We start from the raw sequence: 20344 nt of genomic DNA on the forward strand, positions 1-20344 counted from the left end.
ATATTAAAATAAAACACTATATACACTATATACATCATTATACTTTTTTTTAAAGCAACTGACTGATGATAAGTTCATCAGTCAAGAGCAGTGAGTGATTTTTTTCTGTTTTGTCGTTTTAACATTAAAAGAATAGTTAACCAAAAATGAAAATTCTGTCATCTATCTTTCAAATCTGTCATAGTGTTTCATTTTTATACCATCATTTACTCAAGTTGTTTTAAACCTGAATTAGTTTCTTTCGTCTGTTGAACATAAAAGGTAATTTTGGAGAATGTGGGTAACCAAGCAGTTGCTGGTCCACAGTGACTTCCATGATATTTTGGACCAGCTACTGTTTGGTTACTCACATTCTTCAAAATATATTCTTTTGTGTTCAGCACAAGAAAGAAATTAATACAGGTTTGGGACAAAATGTCGATTATTAGACGACCGATCGTCATTTCCAAAAGGCAAATATTCCCCTTCAGAGTCAGAATCGGCGAATAACATTTGCAACACATCCTCACGGTACAACTTTTTATTAGCCATTTGGCGATTTTCTCTCACAAATCTCACAATTTACTCAGACGCTCTGAACTGAACTGCTTCCGCATCAATGACACGATAGCTCACTTGCTCTGCTATTTGCACGAACACTTTGAATAGGAACATGACGTCATTTTAGTCTAGCGCTTAGAGGGTTAAACTAAATTTGGAAAATACCCCCAAAAGATAATTTAAAGCTATTATTGTGTTAAATGTTTAGGTTACAACAGCCTAACATAAAGTATGGAACATAATAGAAGAACATTTTAGAAACATCTCAGTATTTTTTTTTGTTCATGCAATGAAAGTCATTGGTAACCGAAATAGCTTTGTTACCAATAGTATTCAAAATACTTTTTCTATGTTGTGCAAAAGAAAGTAAGTCATTCAGGTTTGAAACAACATGGGGGTGAGTAAATGATGAGAGAATGTATTTATTCATTTATTTATTTTTGCTGTACTATGCCTTTAATGTGTTTTATTTATTAAATTTTTTTTATAAAAAGAAGAAACTAAAACTACCAGCGGGTGGCTGTAAATGTCTTTATTCATTCGATTCGATTCATTTAAACGGCTGATTCATTCAGGAATTCAGTAAATGGCTCTCTCTATGAATGGGCCTTTGAATCATTGGTTCACACGATTCGTTCACGTGAATTCATTCAGAAACTAAACACCGTTGTGTTACTCACAGACGCACAACAGTTCTCCTGTGGCTTTATAGGTAATATTTATGTTGGCAATATTGAACAAACGTCTTGTTTACGGAACTGTTGTATAAAATCACATTTGCACCTTATAGCCTACAGTCTATGAGTTGTACTCGTGTTCTTTGTGACAAAAACAGCACTCGTGTGATATTGCTCTTGCTGCTGGTGTGATATTACTCATATGATATAAATAAGAGACAAAAACTCATAAAGGGGCATTTTTGCCCCAATATCTTGAAATTTAGGGAATAACTTATTTAATGGGGTTGTTGCCCTGCATCATATTTGTCAACAGTCAACTGTATGAAATATAAGATGGCATGCAGGACGTGGGGCCAGTGCGTTAACTGCGTTAAAATATTTTTATCACGTTATTTTTCATAACTTATTAAGTTAATGCATTAAACTGACAGCCCTAGTTTAGAGTTAAAAACTTACTCAGTGTGACTTACTTTTATTGTGGCATTCATTGATTATTTTCCGTGTTAGGTGGAAGAGCAGCCATCATATGAGATCAACCTTTACATGTACCTATATTTTGTTATTTTCATCATTTTTGGATCCTTTTTCACTCTCAACCTCTTCATTGGTGTCATCATTGACAACTTCAATCAGCAGAAGTCCAAGATAAGCATATCTTCTTTAACTAAACTCCAAATTATTTAAATTTGTGTTGCACATTTGGATAGTTCTTTACCACAAAGAATAATTCATATTTGTTTCTTCTGCACTTTGGAGGGAAAGACATTTTCATGACAGAGGAGCAAAAAAAGTACTACAATGCCATGAAGAAGTTGGGTTCCAAAAAACCTGCAAAACCTATCCCTAGGCCATCGGTATGAACCATTCGACTTACATTAATAACAACTAATTGACTTTCAACAAATGTTTTTTTTTTTTTTTTTGAATATCAGCATTAGATCACTTGAGGTTTTTAAAAACTAATCCACTACATTGTTCTCCTAACAGAATGAGATCCAGGGTGTGGTGTTTGACTTCATAACAAAACAGTTCTTTGACATCTTTATCATGGTGCTTATCTGCCTCAATATGGTGACCATGATGATAGAGACAGATGACCAGAGTGCTGAGAAAGAGGATATCCTGTACCAGATCAATTTGTTCTTCATCGTCATCTTCACAGGAGAATGTGTGCTTAAGATGTTTGCGCTCAGACATTACTTTTTCACTATTGGCTGGAACGTCTTTGATTTTGTTGTGGTCATCCTTTCTATAGCAGGTATGTGTAGAACAACCCAGGCTCATTGAAAAAAAAAAGTGCCTGCAGCGACATTTCTGCAAAATTACATTGTTTCCTCTTGCATGTTTTGTGGCACATTCAAAGTGAAATGTCCAGTAAGTGACGCAAAAAGGGCTAATGCTCTATTGTGTTTGAAAATAATGTACAACATACACAAAAACCTACTCTACACTTAACCGAAAACAACAAAACTTGCATTTGCTGAAGTAACCATGCCATTTTAAGCTTGATTCTACAAGTTTTAAGCTTTTATAACAACTTGTGTTCCAAGCGCTTTGCATCACAAGAGCAGTGCTACTGGGTGCGAGTTTAGTTCGAGCAAGTTTACTACATCAGAAAAACCATTGATATGGAGCTGGTTATGTGATGCAGACATCAAAATGTATTCGTTTACAAATCATACACTGTGGTACAAGAGTTTTGGGGTCATAACATAGTATTGTGCAAGGAGCCACATGAAAATAAATCTTTATTAATCCATAATCTGCCCCTGTAATCCCAATTTGTGTAATAAAAATGGTCGGTGACATTTTGCTTCTAGTGTTCATTTCAAATGGAACCTGTGAATTATTTGTATTGGTACCTTTTGGAGTTCTGCCAAGTTTTTTCAATGAGCCTAGCGTTGTCAAACATCATGCCAATATAGCTTGTTATGGTGTATTTTACTGATTTGGATAAACTAGATACTAAGAGCTCTGTAAGTGCGCCCCAGTGTATACTTTACTACTATAACTACACTAAATAGTTTATAATAACCCATATTTCTTCTTTCCCAAGGTCTGATGTTATCAGACATCATTGAGAAGTATTTTGTGTCTCCCACCTTGTTCCGTGTAATCCGGCTCGCCAGAATCGGCCGTGTGCTACGTCTCATCAGAGGGGCAAAAGGCATTAGGACTCTTTTGTTTGCCTTGATGATGTCACTTCCTGCCCTCTTCAACATCGGACTGCTTCTGTTCCTCATTATGTTCATCTTCTCTATCTTTGCCATGTCTAACTTTGCCTATGTAAAAAAACAGGCAGGCATCGACGATATCTTCAACTTTGAAACATTTGGCGGCAGCATCATCTGCCTGTTTGAGATCACAACCTCGGCAGGCTGGGATGGGCTTCTGCTGCCTATTTTGAACAGCGGCCCTCCAGACTGTGACCCTGACATAGAGAACCCAGGTACAGACGTTCGGGGTAACTGCGGGAATCCTGGCATGGGTATCATGTTTTTCTGCAGTTACATCATCATGTCGTTCCTGGTGGTCGTGAACATGTACATTGCTATCATTCTTGAGAACTTCAACGTTGCTCAAGAGGAGAGTGGAGACCCGCTCTGTGAGGATGACTTTGAGATGTTCGATGAGACATGGGAAAAGTTTGACGTTGATGGTACACAGTTCATTGAGTACAGCCGCTTGTTTGACTTCGTCGATGCCTTGCAGGAGCCTTTACGAATTGCCAAACCCAACCGCCTTAAACTAATCACCATGGATCTACCCATTGTAACCGGCGACAAAGTCCACTGTCTGGATATTCTTTTGGCAGTTACCCGTGAGGTTCTTGGCGACACAATTGAGATGGCTGCCATGAAGGAGAGCATTGAAGCCAAGTTCACAATGAACAATCCCACATCTGCCTCCTTTGAGCCAATCAACACCACTCTCAGGAGGAAAGAGGAAGAGCGCGCAGCCTCTGCGGTTCAACGAACATACCGTAGACATCTCCTCAAACGTGCTATCCGGTATGCATGCTTCATGCATCGTTCAAAGAGGAAAGTCAGGAGTCAAAACGATGAAGAACCTCCTGAAACCGAAGGGTTAATTGCAAGGAAAATGGATGCCCTGTATGGCAGCAATCCAGAACTCGCCATGGCTCTTGAGCTGCAGGCTAGGCCGATGCCACCTTATGCACAGCCGCCCAAGCCCACCTCAGTCACGCAGCACAGAGTATCCGTAACCTACCCTCGACCACAAGGACAACTCATACTTCCAGTGGAGCTCACAAGTGAGGTGACCCTCCGGTCTGCACCCACGACGCATGGCCTCTGCAGTTCAGAGAATGCAACAATAAAAGAGTCAATAGTATAACTGGTGGACAATGCCTGTGGACTGAGATAATCCTTGTGATGTAAAATGGAGTATCACCTGCACTCACTGAACAACATATGCTCCAAAAACAAGACGGCTTAAAGGATTACACAGGACTGCTACAGTGTGACAGCATTGGAATGCTATTTCTTGGGAGTACTGTTTTTTATTATTGAAACTTTTGTAAAGACCCGTTTAATTTAGGATTCATTTTATTTGATCCCAATTAGAAATGTCCCAGTATATTTGTAATAACTTAGCCAGGTTCTTTTGCCCTTATACGTATATATGTTTGCGGTTTTTTCCCTGTTATAGCGCCACCAAGTGGCTAAGTGCTGCAATTCTTTCCACATGACCTCAGACTGAACCCATACACAAATGTGCCAAGTTTGGTGAAAATATCTCATTCCATTCAAGAGTTACAGCCATTTAAGTGAAAGTGGCCACACCCACTTTGAAATTTTGCCACTGTTGCAGTGATGAATTTAAAGTTCAGCCTTTTGGGAATAATTAGTAATATTTAGTGTCCAGAGAATCTTTGTGCACTTGTTTGGTTCCTTTTGGGTGAAAAACCTGGGACTAGTTCGCAAAAGAAAAATCCTGTATGGAGGAAAATTTTTCATGGTGAAAATGAAATTACAATTTTAATGTAGCTGTTTTGTCCCCTGCATGCTAACACCCAGTAATTCTATTGTATGTGACTACGGTATGTGGTGACAATGGTACATTTCTTTGAGTTGTTTAAAGCACAGTTTTTTTTCAACAAGCTCCCATTTTACAGGTTCATCATAGTTTTTACCTTGTCCTAAATCATCTTTTTGAATACTTGTTGCAAGATGTATCAGTATTTATAGCTCCCGGACACTTAATAATTCAATAATGATCAAAGAATTCACAACAGTATTTCTTAAACACTGAATTACAAAACCTGATATGTTACTTACAGTATAATTCTGATGTTTAGCTGCACAGATCTCAGAACTATTAGGAACGAGAACCGCTGGTACTGACCATCACTCAAACATGTCTGTCCAGAGTCTGTTTAGTCTACTGAACTATTTATAATCTCAGTCCATGGTTTACCAGTTTACAACAGATTGGTGGAACGAGTAGAACAGAAACTGATCCTTTACAGTGGGGTGTACAGAGTCACTTTGAGCGGAATGTGCCACTATGAAAAACATATACAGTGCAGCTGTAGTCCCCAGTGACTGTACTAAACATTTTTTTTTAATATTTTGTAATTAATATAACTTGAAGCATTAAAAGCATTGTGTAATTGTAGCAATTCCTTTTAATGCCCTGGTAGTCAAAACAGCTAGATTGTCACTTGAGATTGCTGAAAATCTACCAAGCCTGTAAAGTAAATGCAGTTTTCATGTTCTTATTCAGAAGTTATTTCAGAAGTTAAGTAAACCTAGTTAGAATAACCCCATCCATTTAACTGTATTTAACACAGAGACAGCACAGCACTAATATCCAGATGTGAATTGAGCATCATAGTATCCATTATAATAAATTGATGAATAATTTGTGAAATTTAGAGTACCCCTGATAACTGTTGCAAAGTTGCGTCAGATTATTTTTCTTTGTCCAGGCAAGGGCATTACCCTGTAACTGCTTTATAACTGATTCCCTTCTTTACAAAAAGAGCCTGAAGTGTCCAGTAGATGCCACGATTCTTACCTAATTCATATCTAGCTGAAATTCATATTTATTACCTGAGATATGGTTGTGATGTTTACACCTTCCTTTGAATTCCTTTCATTAAATTGAAAATTGAAAATTGAAAATTGGCCATTTTAAAACATTATCAAGTTAATAATCCCCAAAGTATGTTCAGTGTTTTAGTACCTGTGAGTCATCATAGCTAGAAGTTGTATGTATTAGAGACATTTAATGATGGATTTCCTCTGAAGTCTTAATGTGACTGCAAATGTCTTATTTCTTAAAACTCATAAATGAAGCACTTTGAGATATTTATATTTACCTCTTGTATAGTTTTTAGATTTGGTCTCTTATTACCAAAACGCATTAGTTTACTATATGTTCAAATGAGAATGACTTTGTTTTGAGAAAAAAAAAAACTCATCAGTTTGTATGTAATCTGTGGGCAGTTTTGTGCACTTTTGGTTTCATATTGATATTGTTAATATGCAAATAATTTTCTATTGTTTACATTTTTATCAAGGAGAGAGACATTGCAGTGCTTTAGGATTTGCTAGCCTCATTGCCTGTATATATATATACTTTGCAGATAGAAGCGCATTTCTCAGATGTGGTCTTTTCGTTGTATCATCACTTGACAACATTTAATTCAATGTACATTTAAAATAAATTTGATAAGATAAATGTGCTTCTCTTCATGCTTTAAAGGTTTGAATTGCAGTTCTTCAGTATTACACTTCATCTCATGGTGGGGTTTAGTTGAGTTTACAGTCTTAGCATGCTATCATGTGTTGTTTGTGTATATGTTTTCCCAGAGGTGTTTATCAAGACCATTTTTTTCCATTCGACTTGTGCTCCATATGACTTTCTGTGTGTCACAGTGGCCCCTGCTCGGATAGCTGTTCTTGTTTCACACCTTCTATTTTTACCCCCAGCTAGAGATGTCTTCACCTCAGGTAACCAGTCTTAATAAGTTTGGAATCCAGTGATCTATACATTGGCATTTGTGTTATGGGGATAATTTAGCTTTCACAAGCACATTCACTGATGGGAAAAAGAATAATATTGTTGACCATGTTTACTAGCACAAAATCTTTTACTGGACAAACAACTTTTTCACAAACATTACTGTTTCTAGATATTATTTAGGTGATAGTCGTTGTTCCCACAGCTTTTGAGTCAATCAGAAACTGGGGCAGTAAAGTGTTTTGTGTGTGTGTGTGTGTGTGTGGTTAGCAGACTGTCAACTGGCCATCTCTTTAGGCCACTGAGTTCTTATTTGACTTATTTGTTGCTACACTAAAAATTGCTAGTACATTTTACAAAAAAATTCAAAGAAATAGCAAGCAAGTAACATTGAATTAAACTTGAAATTTTGAAGTATAAAAAAAATGAAATAGTATTTTCTTTTCAAATATACTCCAGGAATATTTGTTTTATTTACAGCTTCAAAAATATTTTTTACAGTGTACAGAACTACTGGTTTCTATGTTAAAATGATTACCGCCTTATTTTTGGTTCATAAACAATGTAAATGTCATGATGGTCGCAGATAATGATGTGTGACTTTTACTGCTTTATTTTTAACCTTTTTGAGGAGTGAGCATTTAAGGCTATTTAAGGTATTGATATGTGGTCTCATTTAACCACATATTTCATAATACTTGTTTAGTTTTATTTGTTTTTTGGGGGGTGGGGTACTGCCTTCCTTGCCTGTTCTGACTTTAACTGATAGTTGAGCGTGAGTGAGTGTGGTTACAGCTGCTGAGTGCTACACTCTTCACACAGCTCAATGACTGTGATAAACTGCACCGCATGGAAAGCACCAACTTGTGCACTGAAATTAAAGACACTTTATTGTTATTGTGCGACACAACAAAATTCTGCCTGGCAACCATCAGAAACGGCAAACAATAAAACACAGGCAACTGTAAGTAAGTAATAAATAAAATATAATATAATAAACCAAGGGTGTCCAGTCTTGGGCTACGTCCACATTAATCTGGATAAATTTGAAAAAAAAAAAGTTCTCTGTTTTGGACTTTCATCTACACTGAGACAGCATTTTGTCCAGCAAAAATTGAGCTTTTTGAAGCTGTTCTCCTAAGTGTATAAACCATTATTCATGTTTAGTCATGTGATGCACATTGTTTCAATGCATATCTATGGTTGTACCAACATTGTTGTGCCTGCTATTCACTTTAATAATGTTGCTAAAAATAAATGTTGTACAACCTTTGCTGTCCTGTGGCAAAAGGTGAAGATTTTAAGTGCGACCTGAACACACACCGGTGTGTTGGGGTGATGGGATATTTGTTAATAAAATGTGTCAAAAGAGAGCGTGAGAGCTTTATTATCTCTGATCATCTCAGTGAGCATTCAGGCTATTTCGCGCATGCACAGCAAGGTGAGCATTTTCAGTGTAGATGAGCAACTTTTAGAAAACATTTAAAAATGTTATTAAATTTATCCAGATCAATGTGCACATAGCATTGCTCCTGGAGGGCCACTCAAAACAACTGACTGGAAGTTGACATGTACATATTATTAAAAATAAAGGTTCTTCTTTGGCATTAGCGGTTCCATAAGGAACATTTAATATCCATGGAACCTTTCGTTTTTTTCACTTCTGTGGCATTGCTGCAAAACCCATTTTGGAACCTTTATTTTTAAGAGTTTACTTGCAAAGTTACTTATAGTCAGTAAAATGTCATAATTTTTCAGTATAGCAGCTATTATTTGCACAGCTGAATCTTCTTAAGTAATTGTTTATTGCATAAGGCAATATATGTAACAGGACTTTTGCATTTAACTCTTTGTGGGCGTATAACATTTGCAATGGCTAATTTCTTTTTTTTTGTGAGCGTATGATACAATCTAAGAAAGTCTGTAATAATACAGACTAATGTAGGCTGACCATGTTAATATTTAGAAATTTTTCATGTTGATTCTTCACAGGGGTTTCCAATGTATTTTTAATTACACATTGCATTGCATTCTGTTTTAGGGTTAAAGGAAATGCCTATAAACTTAACAGAAAACATACTGGTAATTTTCAGCCATTGATATTAATCTGGTTTTGTGATGCATAAACGGTTGACATTAATCACGATTGTACATACATGGTGAAGTAGCCTATATCAGTCTTTATATTTAGCATTAAGATGATTCACTTCGTTCCTTCACCTTTTGATGCATGAGTGTATCGATTTGCATGTTTCTCTGAAACGGATTCGTATCATCGCAGCTTCATGACCTGCACCCTTCACTCTGGTGGAGCTGACTTCCTTCTGTTCTGTCTATGTGATCTGCGCTGACTTCTACACTTTCTTGGAGAGGAGCATTTCAGGATCAAGAATCATGCATTACTTCCTGCTGGGATCTTCAGTCATGGCGCTGATTTACCTCTCAGGTAAATATGACCACTTAAGACCTTAAAAACTGCTGTTGTGTTTGACTTTTACATAAGTTACTGTACTGAAATGCAACATTTGGTGCACTTTTTAGCTTCTGCGTGGAATTTGTTAGGATAGCAGTAGTTTACGATTGATTCATATGATTTTTGTTGCACGTTTGAAGGTTGCAGGATAACAGTTTGCATATTACAGTTGCCTTAGGCTTGTTTTCAGTGTTGTTCTTCCTTTCCATCTGTGAGTGAAAGAGGAAGTCTCATCGCTTCAAAACAAGTTTGCATTTGCCAGATATCCTTTTTTAACAATAAACAGTTCATGAAGTTCATGCAGTTTTATAATCCTTGCGGTTTAGTGTCTTTCATAATGAAAGCATGTTTCTTGGTTTTACTTCTGCTGGTAACGTGAAAATGACCTTAATACCTGTGATATTAAACCGGTTCTGTCTCGCATGTTTTCTCTCCATCCATCTCATCTTTTCAGCTGAAGAAAATATCCACGTGTTCCAGAAGCCAAGATTTGTTGGCGTTAAGACGGGTCGGACTGTGATTATATACTGTGTGCCGTCGAATCCGTCTTTGTCTGCTCATGTAGAGTGGTTCAAAGACCAGGCTTACAAAGACCAGCTCAAGAACAGCCAAAGAATATCGATAATGGAGAAGAGTGATAAAATAAATGCCTCCATTGCCATAAAGAAAGTGGAGACCAAGGACAGCGGCACTTATTTTTGCAAGCTGAGCAGCACGCTTGGACCGGGAACTGAGCTACAAGTGTCCAGTAGGTGTCAATTTGTCAATGTTTTTCACTTGCTTTCTTCACTAGCCTGCCCTGTATACATGTATTCCTCTCGCTGTTTCTTGTCCAGGATACACTGAACCCCAGACTATATTGATGAGATCGAGAGTCAAGGATGTTTTCATTTTCCTTCAGGCTTTACTGTTGATTTTGTGCATCGTCGTTCCTCTGGTTCAGTTTTACAGACTGGTAAGGGCCACAGCATTTCCACAGATTGATTTGTGCACTTAAAGGGTTAGTTCACCCAAAAATGAAAATTAGGCTGTTTTACTCACCCCCGAGGCATCCTAGGTGTATATGACTTTCTTCGGAGCCGTGTGAGACACTTTTTTTATGGATGGGCGATTTTTATTTAAGTTCTTTCGGACTGAAGCAATGCAACACCCGCTGAGTGGCATTAAACAGCTTGAAAGATCAAATACAATTTTTTATATAACTCCGACTGGATTTGTCTGAAAGAAGAAAGTCATATACACCTAGGATGCCTCGGGGGTGAGTAAAACGCAGCCTAATTTTCATTTTTGGGTGAACTAACCCTTTTAAGGTGCTGTATGTAGGATTGACACCGAGTGGTTGAATTAGATATTGCAGTCCAAATTCAAAATATTGGAGCGGGTTTTTTTCACCCAGCCCCTCCTCCTCAGACTTGACGCACACGCAGGTTGCCAGATTGAGACACCAACGGGAACGAGCGCACTTAACCATGAATGAAATGCGCCAACTGGCAACCCGGGGTGCCGAAATACAATTGGGTAAACTGGCAGTGGGCGGGTTTCACAAACCAAAACAAAGACAAACTTTCCGGCCCGGAATGTACATTTTCAAAGAAGAATAACTGACTGTCGCATTGTTTTTCAGATAAACAAGTATGTTAACTTAACATTTTTCTTAAATATCTGCAAACATATTATGGTATTTTTATGCTTTAGTACAGTTACATACAGCACCTTATCATTACAATTTTTATCGCCATCTAACAGCGGTTTCTCACTGTGTTTCAGGAGAAGAAAGAAGATGCAGTTTATGAAGAGCCTGAGGATGATCACATATATGAGGTGTGTTTTGGTTAATTTGCTCAGTTTGTTACTGTCATTGTGTTGGTTTACGGTTGGTTGAGTTTTTAGCTCTGTTGCATGCACTTCCGGAAGTGAAAACACGCATGGTCTGTTGTGATACACAATGCATGAATTTATTCTTGTGATTTTGTAAAAATAAAAAAAAAAAACTGGAGGATTACTAACCTCTCCAAATTCTAGTCGAATTTGATTGGCCGAGCAGCGTTCCAAGAGTATCGATGTAACAGTCTATCGGTGCACTCTCAGGAAAAAAAGGTACAAAAGATGTCACTGGGGTGGAACCTTTTTCAAAAAGTACACTTTTGTACTTTTAGGTAATAAAATGTACAATTTAGGGACTGACATGTACCTTCAAGAGCCCAAAAGGGACCATGTAGGTACAAAGATGTACCATTTGAAAAGGTACCGCCCCAGTGACAGCTTTTGTACCTTTTTTTCAGAGAGTGTACTGGGACGTTTCACTGTTTGTATCACCCTGTTTGTCTCTGCCAGACAACACAAAAATGATTTTCTTTCTCAGTATTTTTGACTTGTTTTCCTGTACAAATATCGAAACCTTCTTAAACCTTAAATCAAGACACATTTAAGTCAAGTCAAGTCACCTTTATTTATATAGCGCTTTTAACAATACAGATTGTGTCAAAGCAACTGAACAGCATTAATTAGGAAAATAGTGTCAATAATGCAAAATGACAATAGTAAACACAAATTTTTCAGTTAAAGACAGTTCATCATTGAATTCAGTGATGTCAACATCCAGCTCAGTTTAAATAGTATCTTTGCAATCAAGTCAACGGTATCGCTGGAAATGAAGTGTCCCCAACTAAGCAAGCCAGAGGCGACAGCGGCAAGGAACCAAAACTCCATCGGTGACAGAATGGAGAAAAAACCTTGGGAGAAACCAGGCTCAGTCGGGGAGCCAGTTCTCCTCTGACCAGACGAACCAGCAGTACGGAAAAATCAATTTAAGACGTAATAAAACAGACGATGAACACTATTAACAGCAATTATTATATGATGCAATCAAACTTATAGCAAAATGTGGTAGTTCTGTATGTTGTTTCAGGGTTGACTTTACTTGAGAAGCAAGCTACTTAAGTTATTAAGTCTTGTTTTCGGAAATACATTTTTAAAAATACGTGAGTTTTAACTTAAAATGAAGAAAAAATATCTGCCAAAAAAAAAGAAACTTAATACAAAGGGAAAACAAGTTTTATTTGTCTTACCCCATTAGCAGATATTTGTTGCTGTTAAATCTGATAAATTAGTAAAATTATCAAAATTAAGTTAGTTTATGGGTCAAAGACGTTAAGATGTCCGCTTCAAAATAAATTTACAAAAGTGATTTTATGTCCATAGAAAGCACATTAAATATAAGTAAAGTGTCTACTTTTAAGGTTTCAAATAAGTTTTGGGAGAATAAAATGTCAAAATATTAAATAATGTTACATTGTCATTCAGTGTAATACAATATGTATGTAAAAATTCAAACAACATGCTTATTCTGACTTGTACATATTAAAATATATAAAAGAATAAGGGAGCGTATTAAATTTTATTGTGTTTTAAATGAGTAAAAAATTCTTACTGACCAACGGGCAAAACCTAGGATAGTGGCAAATTTTAAAAATGTAAAAGTACAACTAATTAGTATTTGGGGTGAAAGTAATTAGTCTTTTAATATTTCATAAATAGTTTTTTGTTGTAAATATGCCTGACAAGTTTGGGTGTCTTCTGTAAATCAGGGAAAAATGTATGGTATTTATTTTTTGCTCGGAAAAACAACAACAAAATTGCAATTAAATTAAACAGAAAACTTTTTACATTTTTTGGGGAAAAACAACAACAGTTTAAAGCAGTATTACACTTTTTATGCTTAAACCCTTTTTCGTCTTTGACCCTTATACAAAATAAAAAATACAAAAATCAGTGGGGTAAAAAAAAAAATCTAATTAAAAGAAATAAAAAACGTAATTTAAAGGGAAAACAAGTTTTATTTTTCTTACCACATTGGCAGTTGTTGTTGTTTATGCATAAAGTCACTAATTTTGGTAGGTGTCCAAAATTAGCAAAATTAAGTGAGTTTATACCTAAAATGAAGTAAAAAAAAAAAAAAAATCTATCAATGAGATGAGAGGAATACATTTAATTTAACAAGGATTTTTCATTTTCACTCAACTGGCAGATATTTATTGTTTTAAGTGTAAAGTCACTTAATTTCAATAGATATTTTAGAAAACAAGGCTATCTAATGTCATTTTTCCTCTTAAGTAAATGTATCTTACGAATGTTTATAGATATTTTACTGAAAAAACATAATTTTGTACATTAGTGTTTTCAGGGACTCTTTTTGCACGTTACATTGTTTGACAACGGAGTTATAGAATTGTTAAATAAACTGCTTCGATTCGTTAAAAAAAACACTGATTCATTTAGCAATTTAACACTACTGTGTGTTATTACCCAGTGACTGATTCTGCTTCAGCTTCATTTGAAATTATTTACTAACACTAATGAACTATTGACCTTTTCCCTGATGGAAGACTTGTTTATATTTCTTATAATAATAAATTAAATGTAATAATTAATAAATAAATACTCACTGCTTCTCAAGACTTCTACCACTTTGCTAAACATCTGTGTGCTCTCTGTGTCTGTGCTGTCCAGGGGTTGGCGATTGAGCAGTGTGGCGGTGCGGATCTGTATGAGGACATCACTGCTTTAGCCCGGGACACAGATGCAGCGTGGGAAGTCGAGTCCCCAGACCAAGAGTGAGAAAAACACATCCATCAGATTATTGATCTGCATATCAACACCAGACACAAATGTTTGCAGTTACATCCAATCCACTGTCAGTTTGTGCTGGAAAAGTCACATGTAGGCAGACTGACGTCACTGTGTGTGAATACAGTAATTGCTTATAAAGCAAATTTTTTTATTTGGAAAGCACGAAATTATTATGACATTTATAGGCTTGAAGTTTTTGTTGAGGATGTGACATCTATAGACATTGTAATACATTTAACTTATGTTTTTATTGTTGTTTGCTTGTTTGTTGTCACTTTTTTATTAGAGTTTATATTCATTTTACTGTACTGTGTATTATGTGGTAGTGTTTTTAGAGTGTGTTTGTTAGTCACTCTGCTAGTCATTCATAACAAGGTGCTCTCTATTTGTGACCCCGGACCACAAAACCAGTCTTAAGTGTTAATTTTTTGAATTTGAGATGTATACATCCATTGATGTATGGTTTGTTAGGATAGGACAATATTTGGCCGAGATACAACTATTTGAAAACCTGGAATCTGAGGGTGCAAAAAAATCTAAATAATAATCAAGTTGTCCAAATAAAGTCCTTAGCAATGCATATTACTAATCAAAACAGAAGTTTTGATATATTTACAGTAGGAAATTTACACAATATTTTCATGGAACATGATCTTTACTTAATATCCTAATGATTTTTGGCATAAAAGAAAAATCAATAATTTTGACCCATACAATGTATTTTTGGCTATTGCTACAAATATACCCCAGCGACTTAAGACTGCTTTTGTGCTCCAGGGTCACATTTGGTTATAAAAATACTAGTGGTAAGGAACTGTTTAAAGCTCAAGGGAACTTTCATTTCATATCTGTTCAAATAAGCATGTGAATAGCAGGTGTTTTCCACAAAGCAGCTTTTTTTGGTAAATGTTTGGTATATTTTCTTTGCATTCGTTCTGATTGTATGCCACAAGTCTTTGAAAGAGCATCTGCAAAGAACATCTGACCATCTGTACAAGGATTTAACAAATTTGCTATTTGATTAGTAAAACACAGAATCCTAAAATGTATTTGTATTTTTTTAGTCATAATGTTTTCAAATTTTCTATACTGTAAAAAGTTATAAAACTTTGTTTTGTTTAAACAGGTTAAAAACGCCCAGATTTTCCGAGTGGTCTCAAACCACATTTGGACTACATGCATGCATTAAGTATATACTTGAATTGATAGACAGGATAATACAAATATTAAAGGAGAGAAATACAGAAAGGCTGTCAGAAAGATACAGGCTGTTCAGTCTTCTAATAATAAGCTACTGTAAGAGCTTTATGGAGGGAAAGTGCGCCATCTTATGGCCATTCAGACAAACTAAAACATTTTTATGTTTGGAATAGGCTACTTGACTTTGCCCAGGTGTTTGCCCTGATTTACAGACGAGGCAATGCTAGTTGCCAACAGCAGATTTGAATTGACAGAATTTTGTCGTGTAGTTTACCCTCAGGCCATCCAAGATGTAAGTTTGCTTCTACTTTGGAACAGATTTGGAGAAATGTAGCATTCCATCACTTGCTCACCAATGGATCCTCTGCAGTGAATGGGTGCCGTCAGAATAAGAGTCCAAACAGCTGATAAAAACATCACAATAATCTACAATCAATCTACATGACTCTAGTCCATCAGTTAACATCTTGTGAGGTGAAAAGCTGCGTGTTTGTAAGAAAAAAAAATCATTAAGATGTTTATGACTTCAGACTGTTGCTTCCAGCTCAAATATAAGTCCTCTATACATAATTATACACCTTAATGATAGATTTGTTTCTTCTTGTTTTCACTTTATAAGATCTTAATTGCTGGACTGGAGTGGTGTGGATTACTTGTGGATTATTGTGATGTTTTTATCAGCTGTTTGGACTCTCATTCTGACGGCACCCATTCACTGCAGAGGATCCTGACGGAATGCTGAATTTCTCCAAACCTGTTCCAATCAAGGAATGAACTCGTCTACATCTTGGATGGACTGAGGGTGAGTACATTTAAAATTTTAAAACTATTTCTTTAAAATCTGTACAAATTTGAACAGTCATATGTGACCCTGGAGCACAAAAGCAGTCTTAAGTCGCTGGGGTTGTAAATATATCAACACATATTATGCTTATTAATTTATAATATGCATTGCTAAGAACTTCATCTGGACAACTTTAAAGGCGATTTTCTCAATATTTAGATTTTTTTGCTCCCTCAGATTCCAGATTTTCAAATAGTTGTATCTCAGCAAAATATTGTCCTATCCTAACAAACCATACATCAATAGAAAGCTTATTTATTCAGGTTTCAGATGATGTATTCATCTCGATTTCAAAAAATGGACCCTTATGACTGGTTTTGTGGTCCAGGGTCACAAATAGTGTACAGCAAACAAGAAAATATATTTTTTAATGATTTTATACCCTTTTCTATATTTCAGAAATAAATTCACAAAATGTATTAAAACATTCAAAGTTCTTTATTTGATGACAGAAATACAAAAAGTATTTTTTAATAGATTCATTCTTGCATTTTATGTAACAGCTAAAAAAGAAGACATTCATAAATAAATTAATAAATAAGGATATAATCTGTAGATATTAGTATGCAAAATCATAATGTATAAAATATATTAAATTACACAAATAAATAATTTATTAAAATTTAGTATCTTTAATATAAATAACATCTAAAAAAAACATAAGGAATCAAAACAACAATAAATAAACACTGCATACAGCTGTATAAAATAACATTATAAAAAAGGAGTGTAAACACTGATTAACAACACTGATTCTTTTTCTTTTCCTTCTGTAAATGGAGTGAAGCTTCAAGAGGTCCAGTTATTAAACATGAGTGTGGAAGGAGAAGAACTCCAGCTGGTTCATGAAACTTATGACCCGTTTTCTGACGATCTCCCAGCTGTGATCTCTATCCTCCTGAAAGAGTCAAACAACAGTTAGTCCATCTTCAGATGAGCTTCCACATTTACAGCTGAGGATTAAGCTATATATTCAAATCTCACCGTCTTCATTTCTGTCATGTGTCTCAGTCTTTCAAAATACAGATGCAGCTTTTTGTTCCTCTTCATTTTGTAAGCCCCCTGCATTGAGAAAGAAATCAATCAGTTCCTCTGGCTTGATGTTGCTGGTATTAAATATATGTATACACACACACACACACACACACACTGTACTCACACATGAGCGCAGTCCATCAATCTCCTCGTGCATGACATTTAAGAAATCTGCCAGTTTTTTAGCATCCCAGGGGACGACGGCATCGTCAAAGAGGACCGTGATCTCCATCAGAGCCTGAATGACGAACAGGATCTGTTTCTCAGGCTGAGAAGAAGAAACAAAAGATATAGATAGATATATGAATATAGATTCATAATCAACAGCACATATTATGGTGTCTTTTTTTAAATAATAATAATCATCATTTTTACTAACCTCTGCTCTTCTGTGGTTATTGATCAGTTCATATGGGATTGGGTTCATGTCCTCGTGGCCATTATGGATTTTCTCACCCTACGAAATATTAATGAAGAGATTATTTTGAGCAGAATGAACAGATTCAGGTGAAACATTTTGATGAAAGTTTAAAAGTATTCCGATTAGCTATTACAACTGCATTTGCTTAGTTTCCATTTTTAGGTTAAATGCATATTTACTGTATATTATATGAATTTTAAAGGGCGAGTGTATCGGTTATATCACTCTATAGCTCCCATGATATTTCTTACTAAGATGATATTCAATGCTTAGCTTCATGATCGATGCTCTGTAGTTTCAAAATGCAATGCAATTGCAACATTAATGTTCCTCAAAAGCCTGATGGATCATATTTAATACATTCTAAAGTCATTTTTCTAAATGAATACGATGCAAGTAATAATGAAGTTGCTTCAATCCAGTAAATATTCATCTTGAAATATTAAATTAATTTTTTTAAGTACCAATATTCTATTTGTAGTCTCTCAATTAATGAGTTAAAATATTACAATTAAAACTGTAATCTTCTAAGTACAAATATTCTACCTCTCTCAATTAATAATAATATCTTTCTGATCAGATCCAAAGAGACTCCATGGTGGTGCTGGAACTTGTGTTGTATCCATCTGCAGCTGAGCACAGAGCTGAAACTGCAGGCTGACAGAAGAAGGCAGAGCTGCACCAAACGAAGGTCCATCGTGTCGTGTTCTCCAGAAGACTGATGCCACAGGTTGATCCACTGATGAGCTGCTGCTGTTGGAAGATCTCGTCTCTCATCCATTCTCTCCGCCGTTTATATGCGCGCGTTTCGGGAATTACACACGACTTTTCACTTTCCAGATGTAAACGGCGCACACCTGGGCGACAGGTAAACCACAGTTACGCAACAGCTTTTGTGTCAGTGAGAATGCGGAGTGTCTCACTGAACCGGAATTCTTATACAGTCATCTATATGTAGCCTACAAAAATAATAAACACAAATACATTACAGTAGAATAAACACGGACTATTGCTAATTAGTGAAAAATAAAATGAAAAACGTTCATTCATTCAATTATTAACGTTGCCTTAGCTAACGTAACATATAGGCCTATACAAATAAATAAAACATGGCAGTATTTTTTATGCAGAAAATGTTTGTTTTTTCATCGCAATCATGTAGCCTAATCTTGCAATTAAAATATTTGAATTACAAATGTTTACTATAATGTGTATTTTGTTCATTCGTTCATTTTAGTCATTTGTAGGGTTGGCTATTATATATTTGTTTTGCTTGTTTATTCGTTTATTTAGGTTTAGGCTAATGGTTTCAAGAAGAAGAAAGGGCAGGTGAGCGTGTGAACCTTGACTCTTACAGAGGAACGTGGGAAAGAAATTCCGCGCGGAATTCCTGAGAAAGTGAAATCGAAAGCGAGTGACGACACGTTTCATATTTCATATTTCATATTATCCACTGAATGATCATTACGCCTATTATATTAAGATTCTTACAAATATGTCACTGAAATGAGTATTACCGTGGGCTAAATCAATTATTGAAAAAAAAAATGGAAACGATGGAGGAAGATGCTCCTTTACTTTTAAATCGTAGCGTAGCCTAGGCTATGTTTACATCAGCCACTGCGTCATTATAAGAAATAAACGTTTGCTAATTTAGCTGTTATAGCACAAATGTCAAATATTTTAAAGAGAGGTATAGCCTAAATTTCCCCCACCCCGGACAAACTTTTATAGAATGGCTTTTGATCTTAATTATGTAGGCTAGGCTATGGGTCATTATAGGTCATTAATGTAAAATACTATTTAAAATGTTATTTTGACAATTTGCTCGAAAAAAAACGAATGACCAGTGACAGACAAAACAGAATGCCAAACGAGATTAATCTGAAATGTAAAATATTTATATGACTTAGCCTATAATATTGAATTGCCTATATTTGAATTGTCATAATAGAAACACTATGAGTGAAAATTTAACGATTCAGTCTATGGGTCTAATGAAAGCAATCTGAAATGTAGCCTACTTCATGGAAATATTAAATAATAAGCCGATTAATTACAATAAGTAGGTTATTCAATTAAAAATAATAACACTAAAAACATGCCACTGTGCCATTTGGACCAGTCTGATTTGATCTTTTTACTTCAGAATAAAAAACAAATCTAAAACCATCAATAATCCTAAAAAAAAACAAAAAAAAAAACAATAAACATAATAAAAATGAATATTCAACATACATTGTCATACTAATTTCTAGAGAAATAATATAAGATCAAATCTCAAAATGATTTCGACTGACTAAATTTGACAAATGTAATCAAAATTCTAACTTATTTTCCTTCCCGGGAATGCATAATGATATGACGTAGCCTATGCCTTGAGTCGAAAACACACGACAGATAATAACTACTACTAATAATAAAGTAAAAGATATAAAATATCACATCTGGTTAAATTATAAATAAGTGATAGATAGATAGATAGATAGATAGATAGATAGATGGAGATAGATGATGGATAGATAGATAGA

At 35.4% G+C, this 20344-nt stretch overlaps 3 protein-coding genes across 3 annotated transcripts in view; 2 read left to right on the forward strand and 1 right to left on the reverse strand.

Annotated features, from left to right (window-relative positions):
* LOC107654028 (sodium channel protein type 4 subunit alpha A-like) overlaps positions 1-6859 on the forward strand; it is a 49151-nt gene extending 42292 nt beyond the window's left edge. The window contains exons 23-26 of the mRNA XM_016440915.1: positions 1728-1865; positions 1970-2074; positions 2208-2478; positions 3277-6859. Of these exons, the coding sequence (XP_016296401.1) occupies positions 1728-1865; positions 1970-2074; positions 2208-2478; positions 3277-4577 (1815 nt within the window). The 3' untranslated portion in view covers positions 4578-6859. The remainder of the gene's footprint in view (positions 1-1727; positions 1866-1969; positions 2075-2207; positions 2479-3276) is intronic.
* Positions 6860-9566: 2707 nt separating this feature from the next.
* LOC107653947 (protein sidekick-like) lies at positions 9567-14491 on the forward strand. Its single transcript, XM_016440808.1, has 5 exons — positions 9567-9657; positions 10139-10432; positions 10521-10639; positions 11452-11505; positions 14194-14491. The coding sequence occupies exons 1-5, from the start codon at positions 9606-9608 to the stop codon at positions 14299-14301; spliced, it is 627 nt and encodes a 208-aa protein (XP_016296294.1). The 5' UTR covers positions 9567-9605; the 3' UTR covers positions 14302-14491.
* Positions 14492-17162: 2671 nt separating this feature from the next.
* On the reverse strand, positions 17163-18594 carry LOC107653919 (interferon a3-like). The gene is made up of 5 exons (XM_016440782.1): positions 18380-18594; positions 17772-17850; positions 17517-17660; positions 17342-17419; positions 17163-17255 (listed from the first exon to the last, which is right to left on the reverse strand). Exons 1-5 carry the CDS (start codon positions 18592-18594, stop codon positions 17163-17165), a joined length of 609 nt encoding a protein of 202 aa, XP_016296268.1.
* Positions 18595-20344: the final 1750 nt, after the last annotated feature.

This window comes from Sinocyclocheilus anshuiensis, unplaced genomic scaffold (assembly GCF_001515605.1).
Source record: "Sinocyclocheilus anshuiensis isolate Anshui unplaced genomic scaffold, SAMN03320099.WGS_v1.1 scaffold454, whole genome shotgun sequence".
NCBI classification, from domain to species: Eukaryota; Metazoa; Chordata; class Actinopteri; order Cypriniformes; family Cyprinidae; genus Sinocyclocheilus; species Sinocyclocheilus anshuiensis.